This window comes from Dendrobium catenatum, unplaced genomic scaffold (assembly GCF_001605985.2).
Source record: "Dendrobium catenatum unplaced genomic scaffold, ASM160598v2 fragScaff_scaffold_156, whole genome shotgun sequence".
Taxonomy (NCBI): Eukaryota; Viridiplantae; Streptophyta; class Magnoliopsida; order Asparagales; family Orchidaceae; genus Dendrobium; species Dendrobium catenatum.
In genome coordinates, this window is record NW_021318618.1 from 2621691 (window position 1) to 2640430 (window position 18740).

The window sequence follows — 18740 nt, forward strand, 5'->3', positions numbered from 1 at the left end:
ATAATGAAGGTAACAATAATTAAATCCTAATTAATCCAAATAAATCAAGTAAGAGATCAAACCACATTCAAATATTGCTTCGAAGCAACTTCAAACAAGGATCAAATCATATTCTTTAAATTTGAACAAAGGTTTGAATTAAGTTCAAATTTGAATTAGTTCGAACCAAATTCATTTGTGACAGACTTTAATATACAATTCACATATACAACAAAAGGGGCAATTTTATATAAAATGAATCGTGAGACATATTTTCTTAAGAAAATAAATAGAATGTATATTTCTCTAATTACATGTAAAGATGTATATAAAGTCAAATTTCTCTTATCAATTTGCCTATCATTTACCATACCTCTCTTTCATCAAAGCTTACAAACCTGCAATTAATGATACATAGAACAAATTTGGATGCATGGAACGAAATATTAAAGTTTATATGATTGTATGAATGATATAAATGAATTACATGATTGATATATTTGATATTAAAGTTGTATATGGGTGGTAGGCATGTAATATTAATATTTTGAGTGTTAGATATGTAAATAGCATAAAATAAAGTGATATGTATGTAAATTTTCCTAAAATCAATTGCTTCAAATGGCTCAAATTACATAAAATGCCAAATTTTAAACTAAAAAAACAATAAATATAGCTCAAGCTCCGGTGGGTGGAAAATTTTCTAAAATAAAAACAAAATAATGGAAGAAAAAAATTTCTTCATTGCCATATAAAAAATTTATTATATAAATAATGACGATTGTTAGTGTTGATAATGGCCAATAAATTATAGAATCAGCTTTGACAACTCTTACACCTAGAAAACTCCGTAACGGTATACAGACTCCGTTTAATCTAACAGCGTTTTCTGACTTGATAGGTCCACGTCGGCGATGTGGTGGTGGGGCCCACAAGGGAGCGTGGCGGAGTCGACGAAATAGTAGAGTCGTGTCACGGCGGCTGAAGGGATGGAGCCCGCGTTAAGTTTTAAAAGTCAAAATCCCCTGGCCCATCGCCACGTGTCTTTCTAGCCTTACACAAACACATTTACTCTTGGCGTGTGTTAGAAATATTAGAGCCATATAATCTGGACATGCAGGGTAATTAAATTTTATATTTATAAGGAATAAAAGAGTTATTTCTGTTATTTGATTCAATAATGTCAATTAAATATATTAATTTTTTTTTATTTATTGTGATATATTTTAATATATTGAAATGCAGCGGCAATTGATGCGAGAGATCGTGAACTTGCTTGTGGGTTTGGGCGACGAAAAATTTACGGTGATAGCAAGCGATGATGACAGCGGGATGCCAGTTGCAAAACGATAGCGGCGAATGGTAGTTGCTGTGGGCTGCGAGTAGGCATAGCGAGGTTCACAAATCACATAATTTTAATGATTTATATAAACTTTGTCGCAGTTCATAGTATAGAATTTGTACTGCTTTCGCTTTACATCGAATGTCAAACATTTAAATTGTCAAAAGTTAATCAAATTGTCCCTTAATAGAATTTAAAGAAATTTATATCACTAACGTTTAAGGAAAAGCTTAAATTTTCAAATTTGAATTTGGATATATTTCATACATATTGAATTTTCTTTAAGATAAATGCATTAAATTTAAGCTTACCATAATTTTGAGAGGAGCACACATAAGACAACAAACTTTTTACCAAAATTTTAGGCTTATCATAATTTTGGTTTGGCTTTTTTTTTTTTTAATAATTTTGGTTTGGCTTGATGTGCATTGAATTGTATATCTAAAGTTTCTATCATAAAAATTACATTTGAAAATTAAGCCCTATGTATGTTGCTTGCATATGGATATGAGGCCAATTTTTAAAAGAAGCATGTTTAACATCTAATTAAGTAAAAGAAATATAATTATTAAAAACTTTTAAAAGGAGCAAATTCGTAAAATTATTTGGTGCAATCAAAATACGCCAATTTGCTCCTTATTAATTTTTTTAATAATTATTCTTCTTTTACTTAATTAGGTTTTAAATATCCTTCTTTTAAAAATTCAGCCTGAGTTAATTTTAGTAAGTCATTTGCCTGATATTTTATATTTTATAATTAAAATATTAAAAAAATTAATTATTAATTTAAAAAAATTACCTTAAATAGCCTTGAGAAAAAACCATGCTAGCTCAAAATCATTAATTTGAGAATATATGTTGTATGATTTATCACAACAATTAATTATGTACAAAGTTTTCATTACAATAAATATCAACTTACATGACAATGATGGATTACCAAGTTAAGTTATTTCATGGATTCAATATAAATAAGGCCTTATCTTAATATTTTTTGAATTTTTAAAATTAAGTTTTACAATAGGTTCAACAATGTTAAAATAGTATGAAAATAAATAGATATTTTTCTACAAATTTTGAGGAGAAGAATTTTAAGATTTTTAAAAGCTTTACTCTTAGATATGACTTCTTGACATAACATAATCAAGTTAGTTTTAAAAATTAATTAAATAATATGATCTAGATTTTTTGTATTTCTAAATAGTTATATGTGACTTTTTAAGATAGATGATCATCATCATCATGTGAATTATTTCCTAATAAGATATACAACCTATCATAATCATAGGCTAAGACCCGAAATGATAAGGTCAACTTACGTAGTTAAGTCCTTATTAACTTCATGCATATATAAAATGTAATTAATATGAAGGAGAGATAACTAAGAATATCAACTATCAAGTGCAAGCTTCAAGTGTTTGAATATGCTACAAACACTTTAAAGAAAGAAAAATTTTAAATACTTATATAGAGCTCCAAATGCCTAGAGTATAGGATAAGTCCAAATCGAAACTGTTTACTTGGAAGTAAAGGAGTAAAAGTGTTAAGTTGAATAACATGGTGTAATGAAATACTAGAATTACCTCATTGAAAGTGAATGATTAAATCAGGATATAACACAAATAAATATGATATGACCAAGTCCTAAGAGGTGTTTAAAAGGAAGGCATTAGGTCAAGAAATACCAAAGTCAAAAGAGCATGACCTTATTAAAGGAATGACTTAGCCAAAAAAGCATGGCTAAGAAAATGGTATGCTGAAATATAAATATATGATTAGCTTGGATATACACTTGGTCAAAAGAGTATAATCAAATAATAATATTATAGCCAAAAGAGCATAGTAATATTAGAGACAGATTTGGTCAAAAGAGCATGAACAAATCTAAGGTGAACTAACTCATAAGTGCATGACTAAATCAAGATTAGTATAATCAAAAGAGCATGAATAGATTAAGATTGACATAGTCAAAAGAGTATGACTACTTCGTCAAAAGAGCATAGCTACTTCCAAGATAAATCTGGCATAAAATACGAGGATGAGTTGTACATTAAAAACGGCATGCATATACTATGAATAGACTACATCAAATGTGAATGATTGATTTAAGAAAATTCCGAGATAAACGAATATGAGTGAAGGAAATATATAGTACAATCAAAAGAGTGTGACAATCTAAATATAAATTTATCAAAATTAGAATTGTTAAGTTCAAAAGAAGCCTAGTACTGAAAGGGAATGAATAAATTATGAAGTCAAAATTAATTTAAGAAATCAAATCATAATGATGAAATGCAAGCTGGTGATGTATAGTAAGATGAATCAAAATGGTGTCTAGAAGTGCTTCAACGGGTATTTTTACATATAATATCATATAGACCTATGGAGAGTTAGGATAGACTATCCCAGAATATTGTGTAAGCTATCATAAGATGTGTAGCCCCTACTAGTCAACCCAATAACTGTGATTGGCTAAGCAATGTACTGAGAAAGTGATGTGTAAAACTTGATCCATATCAACTAAACCTAAATATAGGTCACAAAATTAAAATCAAATAAATCTAATTAAGAGGCTATAATACAATGCAATGACTATATGACCCTAGATTTGTGTCAAAATACAACAGCTGAGCACAAAATACATATGACTGAGAAATATTGTATGCTAAAAAGCTAATCAAGTCAGGTTTAATAAGGGTCAACCTTATTTGATTTGCAGATCATATAATTATGTACATTATATTTTAGATAAGAATTTTCTTGTAAGTAAACCTAAATCAAATAAAAAAAAATTTAATACTTTGAAATTCTCTAAATTAACTTTAAGAATTCACTAATTTTTTTAAAAAATATTAAATAATGAAATGATAATTCAACCAATTCCAAAAATACTAATATATGAATGAAATTAAAGTTAAAATTTGATATTTTTGAAAACCAATATTTTAAAACTTAAAACTCAAATTGTAGGTCCAAGTCAAAGTCAAAATTAACCATGATTTCCTTAATTAAAGAGATACATAGTTTTATCACCTTTTCACTTATGCCCACACCTAGATCAAATTTGTATTTAAACCCCCACTAAATCTTACTATCATATAAGCTAGTCTTCTTCACATTTTGAGTAGGTGGATAAATCTCTTTTACACCAACTTCCTCCTCAATGAATAATATATACATGCCTTAAATTTTTTGCTCAAAATAAGAAATAAACTACTCATAAAAATTCCCATTAAATCATAATATTCCTACATTAAGATGAGGTGCGTAACACTTTCGGTCATCTCCATTAGGCCATATTGCTCATACTTTAATGTACAATCCAAACAAAACTCAAGTTATTCTTAAAACAAAACTAAGGATTTGTTTGAGACAGCTTTCAAAGCAGCTTTTTAGTACAAAAATTAAAATTTAGTATGATAAAGTTGCTTTAAGAAACAATAAGAAAGCTATTCCAAACGAAACCTAAATCTCACCTGAGCCTGGGAAGGGACTCAATGCTATTATATTCAATTATGATGTATATAATATCTTATACAAAATTTAATTACATGATGAACATCATAAAAGAGCATATCAAAATAACATGTAAAATAAAAACATGAAAGAACACTTTAAAATTGTTAAAAAAGTTTTGAGAAGATATAAAAAATATGAAGCTTTCTCCAAATTTTCTTGAAGTGATCTCACAATATAAATTCACTTTTTTTATAATATGCATTTTCTTATGGAGCTCTTAGGTCTACATAACCATTTAACACAACTAAAAATATGCCCAACTAGTAAACAAATGTTATAGTTTTCTTAATTAATCATTATTAGTAACTATTATAATTAAGAAATCATTCAAGATTAGAACATTTGGGCATATTGTATAGTTTTTTTTTTTATAAATCTTATAATCTAATGATTGTACAATACGACTTATATCATATGTCATGATATATATATGAATGATATATTCATTTGATGCATTGAAATGACTAATTTAATATCTAGTTGATACATGAATATATTATTTAATCATCCATCATATTATATGATAGCATCATACGATCCCTAACATTATATAATACATATATTATTATATGATCTATATAGTAACACATGTTCCATATACTAATTAATAAGCGATTCATATAGCGTTATATGATTTATATTGTTTACTATAAGATTGACCTTAACTATAAGCTTGGAAGCATGATCTATAACCCTCAATTTTAGAATTCTTTATGGTTTACAAATTCAAAATTTATAAATAAGAAAAATTGAAGTCTTTTTATAAATTCTGAGGGAATAATAAATGATAATATTTTCTATTCAAATCAACAATGAATAATGCACTGTATCACATACTTTTATAATTAAACAGTGGGTGAATGATTAAAATCTTAGCTTAACGTGATCAATCAGGTTCGATCAAAGTTTGGTTGAGTGGCTAACCAATGACTTATGATATGATAGTGCATAGCGACTGACTGTCGACAACAATGACATAGATTAGCGAATAAATCCAACAAAATTCATATTTTGTAATTACATTGATCAAATTGATGAGAATTATATATTAAGATTTAAGAATCGAATTAAGGAAATATGAAAAATAATTATGAGAACTTTTTTGGATGTTTTTAGTGCTATAAGAATCCATTTTTAACTACTTTAATCTCCTTTAATATCAAAAATCATTTCTAAATTTTTAACTTGAATTAGTTAAACCCTGAAAATGCTTTAAGATTCGTAATTTTACATTCAATTTTATATTCGAGTGATGAAAAGTTAATTTTGAGCTTAAAAGTTTATAAAATTTTTAGGGATAAGAGAGCTTATTTACCATAAATAATAGCGAACGGATTGCCATCAAAATCATACAAAAAACAAACAATATGCCACTTTTCTCGAAATTATTGCTCGCCGGAAATTATTGCTCGACGGCCACGCATTTTTCCCCAAACCACCCTGTTTTTTTAAATATTTAATATTCAAATTACATATATAGCCGCAAACTTTCTCTCTGTGGTCCTCCACTTCTCGTCGTGCTCTCAAGCTTCAACGTCGTTCTCTTTCTCTCTCCTCTCTCTGCATCTGCGCTAATAGATTGGAGTGGGGACTTGCGAGGGAATCGGATGAGCTGAGGATGGCGTACCACAACCACCTGGCTCACGAGATTTCTTTGCCGCAATTCGCCGAACACCATTTGGGCGACCAACCTGCCGGCATCCACCTAGTTCACCCAGCTTCCAGCAACACCGGAAAGCCGTCGGGAGCTGATGCCTCTGCCGCGCAACAGCTCTCCGGTGGCCTAACGTGGCTAAACAGTGCCATCCTCCGGCCGCAGGGCCACCAGTTCCCCGACGGCCGCTTCCTCCACCTTCAAACCTCGTCCGAGGGCCACTTCCGAAACGGCAACGATGACGTTCCTGTCTCCAGCGACTCCATGATCGCCGCAGCGATGTCGGATCCTGCCGCCGCGGCCACCGGTAGAGAGGGGGAGACGGCAACGGTAGGCGGCGACGGTGGGGAGCAGCAAGCGGTGGAGGGGACGTGGCAGAACGCCAGGTATAAGGCGGAGATTTTGGCGCACCCGCTCTACGACCAGCTGCTCTCGGCTCACGTGGCATGCCTCCGCATCGCGACTCCGGTGGACCAGCTGCCGCGGATCGACGCGCAGCTCGCGCAGACGCAACGCGTTATCGCCAAGTACTCTGTCCTTGGCGCTGAACAGATGATCTCAGGGGAAGACAAGGAGCTTGATCAGTTCATGGTCAGCTTCTCCCTCACGTTTCCCTTTTTTGTTTCCTCTTTTTTTTTTTGTGAATTGCCTTTCCTTTTCGATTTAATAATTGGGATTTTGAATTTTTTTTTGCAATTTTTTTGGTGTAATTGTTCTCTGATTGAGCTACTTGAGATTTCAGTTCAGAGATAACAAGGATTGCTCTGTTTTAACAACGTCTAGGAAATACCATATCTTACTCTGTGTGTTCTTTTTCCTTGTTTTTAGTTTTACGTATTGCGGTTCTTCAAGTAAAGGCAATTCAGTAATCTTTTTTACTTTGTCTTCTTCAAAACTAAGCTGAGTATTTGGAGTGTTTTTCTAAACCTGGCTTCATCTTGGCGCCTCTCTGCCCTCTCAGGTTTAATCAGTTTATGATGGATTTCAATTCTGTTGGTTATTGTATTTCGATTATCAGTTCGTTTTTTTAAAAAAATTGTTTATGGGTTGCAATTCCTTTGATAATTGTTCTCTGAATAAATTCCCTGAGACTATAATTCTTAGATTTAGGGATGATAAAGATTGTCCTTTTTAAACAAAGATTAGGAAATGCAAATGTCTGTTCTTTATGTAATTCTCCTTCCTAACTAATTTTAGGTGTTGTGGTGCTCCCATTAAAGGTAATTTATGGATCTCCATTACTTTGTCCCTTTCCGTTGAAAAGGAATTTTACTAGCCTGAGAGCTAGATGCGTTTGAGGCTCTGGACCACCCTCTGACCTCTTCAATCTTTGCAAAATGTCGTTTTGGAGTTTAGCATTCCTTCTGCTGCATCAATAAGCTTTTCAGCCGCATGCATTTGGTGCTGTTCAAACAAAAGAGAAAAGCCGGGAAGGAAAATGACTTTCTGATGGAAGAGAAAAAAACATCTGAGATCGGGTCTGTAGCCAGAGTGGCCAAGGGAAGAAATTCCTCCTATCTCACCCGAGCTCGAATCCCCTAACCGTCCCAAAAAACAAAATCTGACAATCTTTTCTAAAAAAAAATGCTGGCTTGATTAAAAATTTAAATCCCTAGTTGCCTGCTTTGATTTGCAGAGCACACAGCTTTTCCTTGACAGTTTATGTATTAGCAATTTTTCATCAATTACCAAACATCAAGAACTTGCTGAATCAGTTAGCTATTTTGAGTTAAAAGGGTTCTTACATATAAAAAACAAGAGATTGTCTCTAGCGAGTTAGTGTATAAAACAATTACATCATGGAAAGGCAAACCACCTTTCTCATGGTTACTTTTTTTTTTCCTTCTCTGGCTTATTATTAAGACCATATATGCTCCACCTGTCTTTCTTTCAAGAAAAAAAAAAAAAAAGTTAGTGGCAATGGGCTGCACCTGTTTGTCTCTTTGGCATATAGATCACAGCCTGTGGTAAAACTTTATTCAGGGCTGAAAGTCCACTAAGGTTTTTCTGTTTGCTTCTTCATTGTTAACTCCTTATTTGGTGAAAGTCTTTCCTTACATGAAATGTATCAGGTTCTATTTCATCTGTTATTGTTGATTTTGTTACTTCACTTTTCTAAATTTGGATACTCAAATGTAGAATATGGTTAATACCAGAATGACTTCTGATATTGTGATTTTGGATTTTGATTTTACTTTCTTAAGTGAATTATGTAAAATCCAAGTACGATTACTCAAATTTGCAGTATTGTCAATGTTGAGATGAATTTGGACATAGCAATTTTCGGATTTGAATTCTATATTTCTAAGTGAATTACATAAAATTTGAATCTAGATACTCAAATGTACAATCTATTGAGATAAATCTGGTCGTATTATTCTTCATGTTAAGATAATTCTGTAAAACATGGATCCAGTTATTCTATCATACAGTATTTTTACTTTTGAAATGACTGGGTTTAACTAATACAAAAGAAGAGATAAGTGATGAAACTCTTAATTTTGGTGGAGATGGACCTGGGACAATCAGAGAAGTAAAGGTGGGCACAAAACCCTTAAAAAGTTAAGCATGACAAAGGCAGAGGAGGGATGAATGATAGTCACGAGAATGGGTGAAATGATTACGGATGGTGATTCCGAGCAATTAAGGATAATTTTTGAGCAAGGAAAAATGATTCTAGCAGGAGACTATCTAATATCACTCGACTTTGGATGTTCCCTATTGATTGTTGCTTGATGCTTACAAATAATTAAAAATTGATGTATGTTAGCCACTTACATCTTACACTCATCTTCCTGGTTAGCCGACCTCCTCTACTTTAGGAGAATAACCAAACTGACTATCCACTATTACTCTATTTCCAACGTTCCTTATTGATTGTTATTCAACAATCGATGTCTGATGTTTGTTACCATCATCCCTTATAAATCATATGTTTGATCACCCAATTGCTCCTTATTTGGAGAATGCCCAAGTCAACAGTCCAATATCTAGGTTCTGACATTCCCCATTCCCAGCCCCTTAATGCCTTCAATGATTGACATCATTTAGCCATTGACATTTGACACTCAACTTTTCGATTGTTGGATCTCTTCTACTATCTAGAGAATGACTGAGTCAATCTCCTATCATTGCCTAACAACCAACTTTCCTTGGCAATCAGCATCCGATGCCGTCAAATGATCAAGGTCCATCGGTAACCAAGGTCTAACGCTTTTCTTTGTTGTCTCCACTCTTCTTTGTCTCCCTTACTTTCTTGAGAATGACAAAGGTGACTAACCATTGTCACATGATTCTTATGTTCCATGCTAATCATCAATTTATGTTGTCCATAACTAGCATTTGACAAACCATTGATGGTCAATGCTTACCTTTCTAATAGCTTAATCTCCCCTCCTTCTAGGACGAATAAATAATCTAACCACCTTGACTTCCAATATTTCCCATGGACAATTATTATGTATGTTAATGATCAATAGTTGACATCTACCAGCTTTCGATGTTCGACGCTTCCTTTCTGGTCACATGGACACCCAATTTTTTCCTCTTATTAGGAGAACGACTAAATCGATTATCCACTATAACCTAACTCATATGTTCCCCATCGATTATTGCTTGACTTCTACTAACAACCCACAATCAATTTCATTTAGTCACTAACATCTGACACTCCTCATCCTGGTCACTTGGTTTCTTGTCCTATCAAGAGAATGATAAAAAATACCATCTACTAGTGCCCAACTTCTTATGTTCTCAATCAATCATTGCCTAATTGCTGCTAATGATCGATGTTTGTTAGTCACCAAGGTCTCACACTCATCATCCCAATCGCTCGGCCCCCCTTCCTATCAATCGCCGTTGCTAGACTTTCAACATTCCTCATTGATTGTTTCCCAGCACGGCAGCACCTATTAATGATCAACGATCATAACAATTAATGTTCGTCAACCACCAGTATTCATCTCATCGTTATGGTCAATCGGTCTCCCTTTCTATTAGAAGAATGATCAATTTGGGTATACTTTATTGCTCTAACTGACATTTATAATTGATCATCATTTGATGCCATCCAACGACAAACTTTGATGGTCATCATCCCTATCTCCCCTTTTATTAGGAGGATGATCAAGCCAACTGCCTTATCATTTGATTTTTGGCATCCAACGTTAATTATCATTTGACACTCATCATCTACGGGAAACTACGACACATAAATATTCATCCTACTATCACTACAAAAGATGCCTACTACAGTTCAAGTTTATATCAATGTATTAATATCTTCTCTAGTTATGATGAAGAATACCCTTTATAATCTTTGATTAATACTAGTGGAAATATTTAAAGTAGGAAATGTCACATGGATTATCCCATTGGCAGGTTTTTAATGTAAAAAGTTTGTTGTCTCCTGTGTGCTCCTCTCAACTTATTTGTGTTAGAATCTTCATCTCTTAAGACATTAAATTTTTTATCATTGTGAATTTTTTCAATATAAAATAGTTTTGATTTGTCTATTGGAAATGTTTTCCACACTTGTTGATCAATAATTATAAAAATCAATGAGTATCCACAAATCGGCATCTCAAGATCCCTTATTTGGAGATTTTAAACTAATCAATCTTCATTTGCTAACCTTCCATTCACAAAAAATTCGAAACATTCCCATCTTCCAATCTATCTTTCTTATGGAACCACAAATTTTTTTGGATTTTTTAACTTCATATTTGACTATAAAAAACTACTAAAGACAACAAAGTCATAATTCTAGTCATGTAAGCCTAAGAATAGAAAACTCCTAAAAATTTAATCAACAAAGTTTCATATCAAGAAAATTTGGGAGAATGACACACATGAGGGATAACTACAAAGACAAAAATATAGTTGAGAAGTCACAAAATGTTGAAAAAATTATATGAAAACGTCAAAGTTCTTGCGAAATTCAATTATATGTCAAAATCTCAAATCATTTTCAAATTTATACACATCAACATTTGATGTAAAGGAGACAATCATTATAGATCACAAAATTGATCTAATTATGCATAAATTTTGATGCAATTTTTAATCTCAAAACATAAAAGTATTTGAGCCAAGAGCTTAAAGAGTTAGTTCCAAGATCATCCAAATTCTATTTTTAGCAAGTTGAAATAGTGTGAATTGACTAGATGAATCCAACATAACCAATATTAAATGAATTCTTGTCCGAATGGGCCTAAATCAAGCACTCAAAATTTTAGAAAATTTTCAAGGCTATTTAAGGGCTTAAATGTTGTCTAAATTTATCTTGCTTATAGTTAAAATGACTATATGGATGAGACTAATCTAACAAGTTTAAAATCACTCAATTATGAGGTCATCAAGACATTAAATTATCTAAAAATTATGAAATGATTAAAGGGGTCTTATTTAAATAGTTTGATAAAGCATTCAAGATTCTAATAGAAATGACTAGAATGCCCTTCCAAAAATTATAAATAGGTATTATTTCTATACATTAAGAGAGGGTTTTGAGTGGAAAGACCTTCGTGTCACCAACCACATCCTGTCCATCATTAACTATTGACTAACAACAATGCTAGCCTTGATACTGTCACCCACCTACAATTACCACCCATCAATCACCATTGTGCGCCACTCATTGACAACTATTGATCGACAATGACACCCTCCATTGTCAATCTACCAACATCATTACATGTCATCCATTATCGATTGTCAACTGATAATGATGTTTGTCGTCAATCACCACCTGAAGTCGCCTTCCACTCAACACTATTCGCTACATGATGCCAAATATAGACTGACAATAGCATTCGCCATAAACAATCACTTGATACTTGCCAATAATCAGCATATCATACACTAGTTATTGATATTTGGAGCTTATCTTCTAACCCTTTTGAACTCTCCTCTTATTAGTAGAATGGCTTAGTCGACCTCTCATTATCATCCGACTTTTAGCATTCAAGATGATCATCCATTTTCTTCAAAATTCTAATGTCTGTCGAGTGTCACCCAACACCGACCAATGCTAATGTCCAACATCCATTAGCCACAAATGTCAAATGCTTGCCTTCTATATTACTAGATCAACCCTCTTTTTAGATGAACAACCAAGATTATCTCCCACCATCACCTGACTTCCTATGTTTTTTGTGGATAGTCACCTAACTCTTGTCAATAATCTACACATAATATTCGTCGGCTTCCAACATCGGACACTTTTCTACCTAATCATATGGTCTCCCCTCCTATTAGGAGAAAGATCACATTGAATTCCCACCATTGCCTAACTCCTAAAATTCCTTATTCATAGCCCCCAGCACTTGGCAATGATTGATGAACAATGTATTTCAACCAACGATGTCTAATGCTCTTCATCTAGATCACCCAATCTCGTCGGCTTCCTATGAGGTGAATGACTGAATTGAATTCCATTTTTTTTTTACTTTGACTTCATCCATTGATTGTTGCCTCAACACTTGCTAATGACTGATAATCAACATCCATTAGCCACTAACATTTGACTCTCTTCTTCTCGATTGTTTGTTCTCCCTTCATATTCATCTTGAGAATGACCCAGTTGAATACCCTCCATCACCTAACTTCTGAAATTCCATATCAACCATCGCCTAGTACTTGCCATCAACCAACAACTAATATTTGTTAGCCACTGAAGTATGGCGCTTGTCTTCTCAGTTACACGGCCTCCCCTCCCATCTAGATGATGACCAAATTAACTGCCTATCATTGTCCAACTTTTAAGATCCACTATTACTCATTACCCAATAACAACTCTTACATCTCAAGACTCCTGCTAGCACCATTGTAAGCTTCTTCCATGATTCAATTATGTTATATTGTATTAACGCCTTTCTCAATTTTGGGGAGGGCTTTTTGCAATCCTTAACTCATACTAATTGAATTATTTCAAAAGGGCAACGCGTCATGGTTTTTCTCGGGTTTTCCACCAAAAAAGTCGTGTCTCCTGTGCTCTCAATTTATTTGTGTATGCGTGAAATCTTCTTACAATCCTAAGACATTAAATTTTCTTTATTGTCGAAAATATCCCTGCACACAAGAATTACTACTTGGCTTCACTAGAAAGATGACTAATAATTTTTTGATTCTTTTCCATATTTCTGAATCTGGGTGTGATGCAGTTGATTTTTTTTGCCTTCTTAGCTTAATCTTTTCTTTCATTTTCTAGATTGATTCGTTTATTAAAAGTCAATTTTCATATATTATTGTTAGTTTGGAGCTACAAACCATAAGATTATGGTGTATATTGTGAGACAAATGAACCCTTCACTTTAAACCACTTGCTCAATGTCTTGCTTCTTCAGACGATAAACCTGAACTTGCTGATAAAATTGAATTTTCTAACAATGGCCTCTCTTAAAAATAAGAAAGCATGGAAGTGAAGCTACACACTTTATAAGCTTTATGAACCTCAAAATACCAATGACACGATCTATTGAATATTAAAATAAGCCTTGTAGGTAGAGTAGATGAAACTTTGCTTCCTAGGATTCTTTGTTGTTGGTTTGCATATCAAGAGAAATTTCACCGAAAATAGTATTATTAGTCACTATGAAGAGAATGAGCCTGGGTCCTTTTTTGTGGACTTTAGTACACTGACTTCCTATAGTACAGGTCCATGTCCGGAGCCTGGCATAGTCACAAATGTTATTGCCATGTTGAGCCAAAATTTTTTTTTATTATTATTACAGTGTGATGATCTTGGATACTAATTTATGCGACACCCTCGGCCTCCATTATCTTCCGAAAGTCTCTTCGTATGTATATAATAAGTGATTGCTATTAATGTGGAATGAGGAGGAAATTCTGCAGCACACTATAGGTCAAAGCATTAGCAAACATGTATATTTAGGCTTCATTTGGGACGATTTTTTTATTGCTTCTTAAAGCGACTTTCTAGTACAAACAATTTAATTTTTCACTAAAAAGCCGCTTTACTAAGCAATAAAAAAGCCGTCCCAAATGAAGCCTTAATGTTCTTTTGATTCCCCATTGATCCTTGTACAACTATTATTAAAAAAATGCATTTGTTTCTTTATTTAATTATGAACCTATTTTCTGATTTATAGTTTTTCTCCTCAAGCAGACACACTATGTATTGTTACTCTGTTCATTCAAAGATCAATTGCAACAGCATGTCCGATTTCATGCTATGGAAGCTGTGATGGCTTGCTGGGAGCTAGAGCAATCCTTACAAAGTTTGACAGGTGAATTGATAATTATAGCAATAAATAGCAACTGTAATTCATTTTCTTTATTTGAGTGAATAATAGGCTATCATTAATTTCTTTAGAATGCTCTTATTATCTATTCTTATAAATTTGGCGTGATTCACAATTAGTCTAGGGAGTCTAAGGCTTCGTTTGCGGCAGCTTTCTTACTGCTTTACAAAGCAGAGTTTTAGTATAATTTTTTTTTAATTGTTCTAAAACTCTGTTTTATAAAGCAACACGAAAGCTATCCCAAATGAAACCTAAGAGTTGTGATTTTAGTTAGTCTGATTGCATGCACAAGTTTAGTGAAACTCCAAAATTTCCTTCTAATGCATGCACATGTTTTTTGAAACTACGAATTTTTCTTCAGATATGTTGCAGTACAATTATTTATACATCTTCCTTAGCCATGATTAGTACATTTCTTGCTACAGCTTCGGTTAAATCTAGAATAGGACATGGAGTTTGAGCTCTAATGATAAAGTCTGGGAAAGGAAAACATTCAACAAATAGGGCATGGAGTTTGAGCTCAAATGCAAGAAAACATACAGCTTCTTTGCAGTATAGGAATCTTGAGGAAGCTTGTGGAGATTTATATATCACTTATCATTTCTTACCTTACAACATGGAATACACCATTTCAAACTCTATCTTTTCTAGTTGAGTTGATATACTCTGCGAGTGCTGAAGATAATATCCCCAATCGATACTGAGGTTTTGTTTGGGATGACTTTTTTACTGTTTCTTAAAGCAGCTTTCTAGTACAAAAATTTTAATTTTTGTATTAGATATCCGCTTTAAGAAGCAAGAAGAAAGCTGTCCCAAACGAAGCCTGAATCTTCTTTTGTAGTGGAATAATCTTTTTTACCACCCCTTGCAGAAGGAACGGTGAAATATTCTTGAAGTGAAAGTTACATACAGTAGAGCTGTTTCTTCCTTTCTCAGCAAGCCGTCAATCCAATGTTCAGTTGTTCCTATCTGAAAACCATTGTTATCCGCCAAAATTACTATAATGAGGCATTTTTAAATCGAACCTTAAAAATGGTAGTTGGTACCATGTAGACAATTTTCTCACACTTCTGTTTTTGCACTTGAAATTTTCAATAACTGTTTCCCTCCCACTTTGGTAGATGATTTCTGAAACTTGAAAGGCTCAAATCGAATTAATCTCTTGAACAATATTAACATATGGCTGCATAACAGAGAAAAGAATATTCCACCCTGGACCGGTCAGGGCTTACTCCCGGCGGAAGAAACCCAGCCAGGAGCTGGGCGGAAACCCCTAGGGGGGCCCACTTGTTGTATTTTGAGTTTTGGGAGGGAATTTTTGAATGAGAAGGGTAATTAGGTAAATTGTAATCCTCCTTTCATGTTTAATTAGGAGGAATAGGGGGAAGAGAGGGTTATCTTGAATTTGAATCATTTTTGAGATCTAGGGTTTGTGTTCTTGGGCTCTAGGCTACGGCTAGAGATTTGGAGAGTTTTTCCTTCCTCTCGAATTGAAGGAAAGTTGTATCTTGCAAGTGCTTTTCATTTCTCATTAAATAAAAGTGTTTGCTACGTTTCTCTTACGTTTTCTCCTTCGTTTTCTCTCTGAATCCACTGTTTTTTGGCTGTTTTCTTGTGTGGACAGCAGATTTCATCCTAGATCTACTTGGTTCTTGGTGTGAAACACTTGGAAATCCAAGTGTTTCCTATCACATTTGTAGATCAACATAGGATCAGGCATATAGATTAAGGCTCTATAGTGCTAAATTTCTTTTGTTTGTTAAAATGAATTAGTCAATCTAACTATGCTAATTAAAATTAATTATAATGTTGAGGAGTGTGGAAAAGATAGAGGTCAAAGTTGACTAGATACATCAGCGATCAAATTTATTTCTAACTCAAAAGTTTAAGCCATAAACTACTTGGATGTTTCAACACTAATATAATTTTTAACAATCCATTGTGTTACTAAACCGAAGATTCTTATGTGCCTTAAAACCTAATCCACCCTTCCCATGGAGTAGCTTCAGCTCAATTTCAAATGTTTGGGAATTAATTTAGGCTTCGTTTGGGACGGTTTTCTTATTGTTTCTTAAAGCAGCTTTTTAGTATAAAAATTAAAAATTTTGTACTAGAAAGATGCTTTAAGAAGCAATAATAAAGCCGTCCCAAACAAAATCTTAGTCTCTCCTTCTATAGAATTAGAAGTCAGATTATCCGGCATAACAAAAAAATGTTGGGATTTGTTCTGATTTAGGCCTTGCATATTACCTGTTTTTAAGGATTGCTTGCCTTTGCGTGAGTTAATTAATTCACAAACCGAAAAAAACTTTGCCCATCATGCCATTTCTTGTGTCACGCCAATGGAAAACTATTAGGTCCGAACACCGGCTGTAGAGGTATGTCTATACTCCAATAAAATATTGACATATGGAATGTACACGTGTCCGCAAAATTTTAAATCAAGCGCGCCAAAAGCACAGGTAAAGTGCAGGTAAAACGCAGTCAAAGTGCAGTCAAAAAGCGCAATCAAAAAGAGCTGTCAAAGCACAGTCCACATGTCAAATTTTAATTAGATATCGGGACCTATTTCTAAGTCCGGTGTCCGGACCTAATAATTTCCCACACCAACTTCCTAATAAATTAATTGATAAAGCCTCTTCTGACTTCAGGAGGACGACAAGGCAAGGCTGGTACAGGAAACTGGATTGCAGCTAAAACAGATAAACAACTGGTTCATAAACCAGAGGAAGCGAAACTGGCATAGCAACCCATCTTCTTCCAGTACATTAAAGAGCAAGCGGAAAAGGTAAATAGGCATACGATCTTTGTTCTTCTGGTTTACATCTTCGAATCAATCTTCAAGAACCCTACTTCCAACTTGGATTCTTAAAAGGAATGCAGGTGATAACAGCCCCACTGCTCCAAGCAAGTGATCGAAAGAGAAATGAACGAAAACCTATCGGATTGCTGATCTGGCGTGTAATTATGGCTTTGTTTGGGATGGCTTTCTTCCTGCTTCTTAAAGCAACTTTCTAATGCAAAAATTAAAATATATGTACTAGAAAGCCGCTTTAAGAAGCAGGAAAAAAGCCGTCCCAAACGAAAGCTATATTTGAATCTAAACATTAGAAGATTTTAAAGAGCTCGTGTAAAGAAATTTGCAGGGATGATCAAAAGCTATACAGATAATTGGTGTGATCAGAGAACTGATATCAGCATCCTGAGGAACTGGAGGCAGGGAGGGCTACATAGCAGGTTTCATTCTTCTATCCTTCAGTCTTTTACATGTTCATAGATAAAATGAGTACAAGAGTCTTTTCATCCTTTTTTTTTTGACTAAATGAATTATAAGGTTTAATCTTGATGCCCTAAATATATTTTTGAGAATTAATTGTGGTTGTGATGTAATAATATGTGTAACAATAGTGGCTGTTAGTGTGGAAAAAGGTTAATGTTAGAATTTATACATAGATAGGAGCCTGCTGTTTGTAATTTATTGAGGCTTGCTTCTCAGCTTTTTGTGGGATCAATGAGTCAATTGCTAAAACCCTACCTGTTCTTTATTAAATTGCTTGTTGAAAATTTTGTTAAGTTATCCTTATAAAATTGTATCATAATGGACTTAAAAATCAGTAGATTTACTTTAAGATTGGTGCAGTATAAATCCCTGATCAAGGAGAAAAGAAGTTTGTAACTGCTTTACGCTGGGGATAGACATCAATAGGACCAACATAGTGTGAAGCAAGAGAGAGTGTTCATGATGGGAGTGTCGGGGAAGGCATTTATAGACAAAAGTAGGCATGCAAAGGAGATGTTCTTGATGGGAGCATTAGGGTTAAAGCATGGAAGGACTGACTTGGCATCTGCTTAAATATAAGAGGGTTAGCCCTCTCTTTTAACGGTATAGCAAAAATATAACATTAATATAGAGATACTTCTTGGTACCAAAAATAGCAAAAGACTCCAAGGATTTCACATAAAGATAGATTTGTATTGATAA

General features: G+C 33.6%; 1 protein-coding gene across 1 annotated transcript; it reads left to right on the top strand.

Moving 5' to 3' along the window:
• The first annotated feature begins 6334 nt into the window (after positions 1 to 6334).
• Positions 6335 to 18316, top strand: LOC110094050 (homeobox protein knotted-1-like 3). Its single transcript, XM_028701305.1, has 5 exons — positions 6335 to 7085; positions 14623 to 14776; positions 16383 to 16438; positions 17404 to 17546; positions 17634 to 18316. The coding sequence occupies exons 1-5, from the start codon at positions 6459 to 6461 to the stop codon at positions 17671 to 17673; spliced, it is 1020 nt and encodes a 339-aa protein (XP_028557138.1). The 5' UTR covers positions 6335 to 6458; the 3' UTR covers positions 17674 to 18316.
• Positions 18317 to 18740: the final 424 nt, after the last annotated feature.

Coding starts and splice junctions, on each gene's coding strand:
- LOC110094050 (XM_028701305.1), top strand. CDS start 6,459: ATGGCGTACCACAACCACCTGGCTCACGAGATTTCTTTGCCGCAATTC. Junction 14,777..16,382: donor TATAGCAATAAATAGCAACT/GTAATTCATTTT, acceptor TTGTGTGGACAG/CAGATTTCATCCTAGATCTA. Junction 17,547..17,633: donor TTAAAGAGCAAGCGGAAAAG/GTAAATAGGCAT, acceptor GATTCTTAAAAG/GAATGCAGGTGATAACAGCC.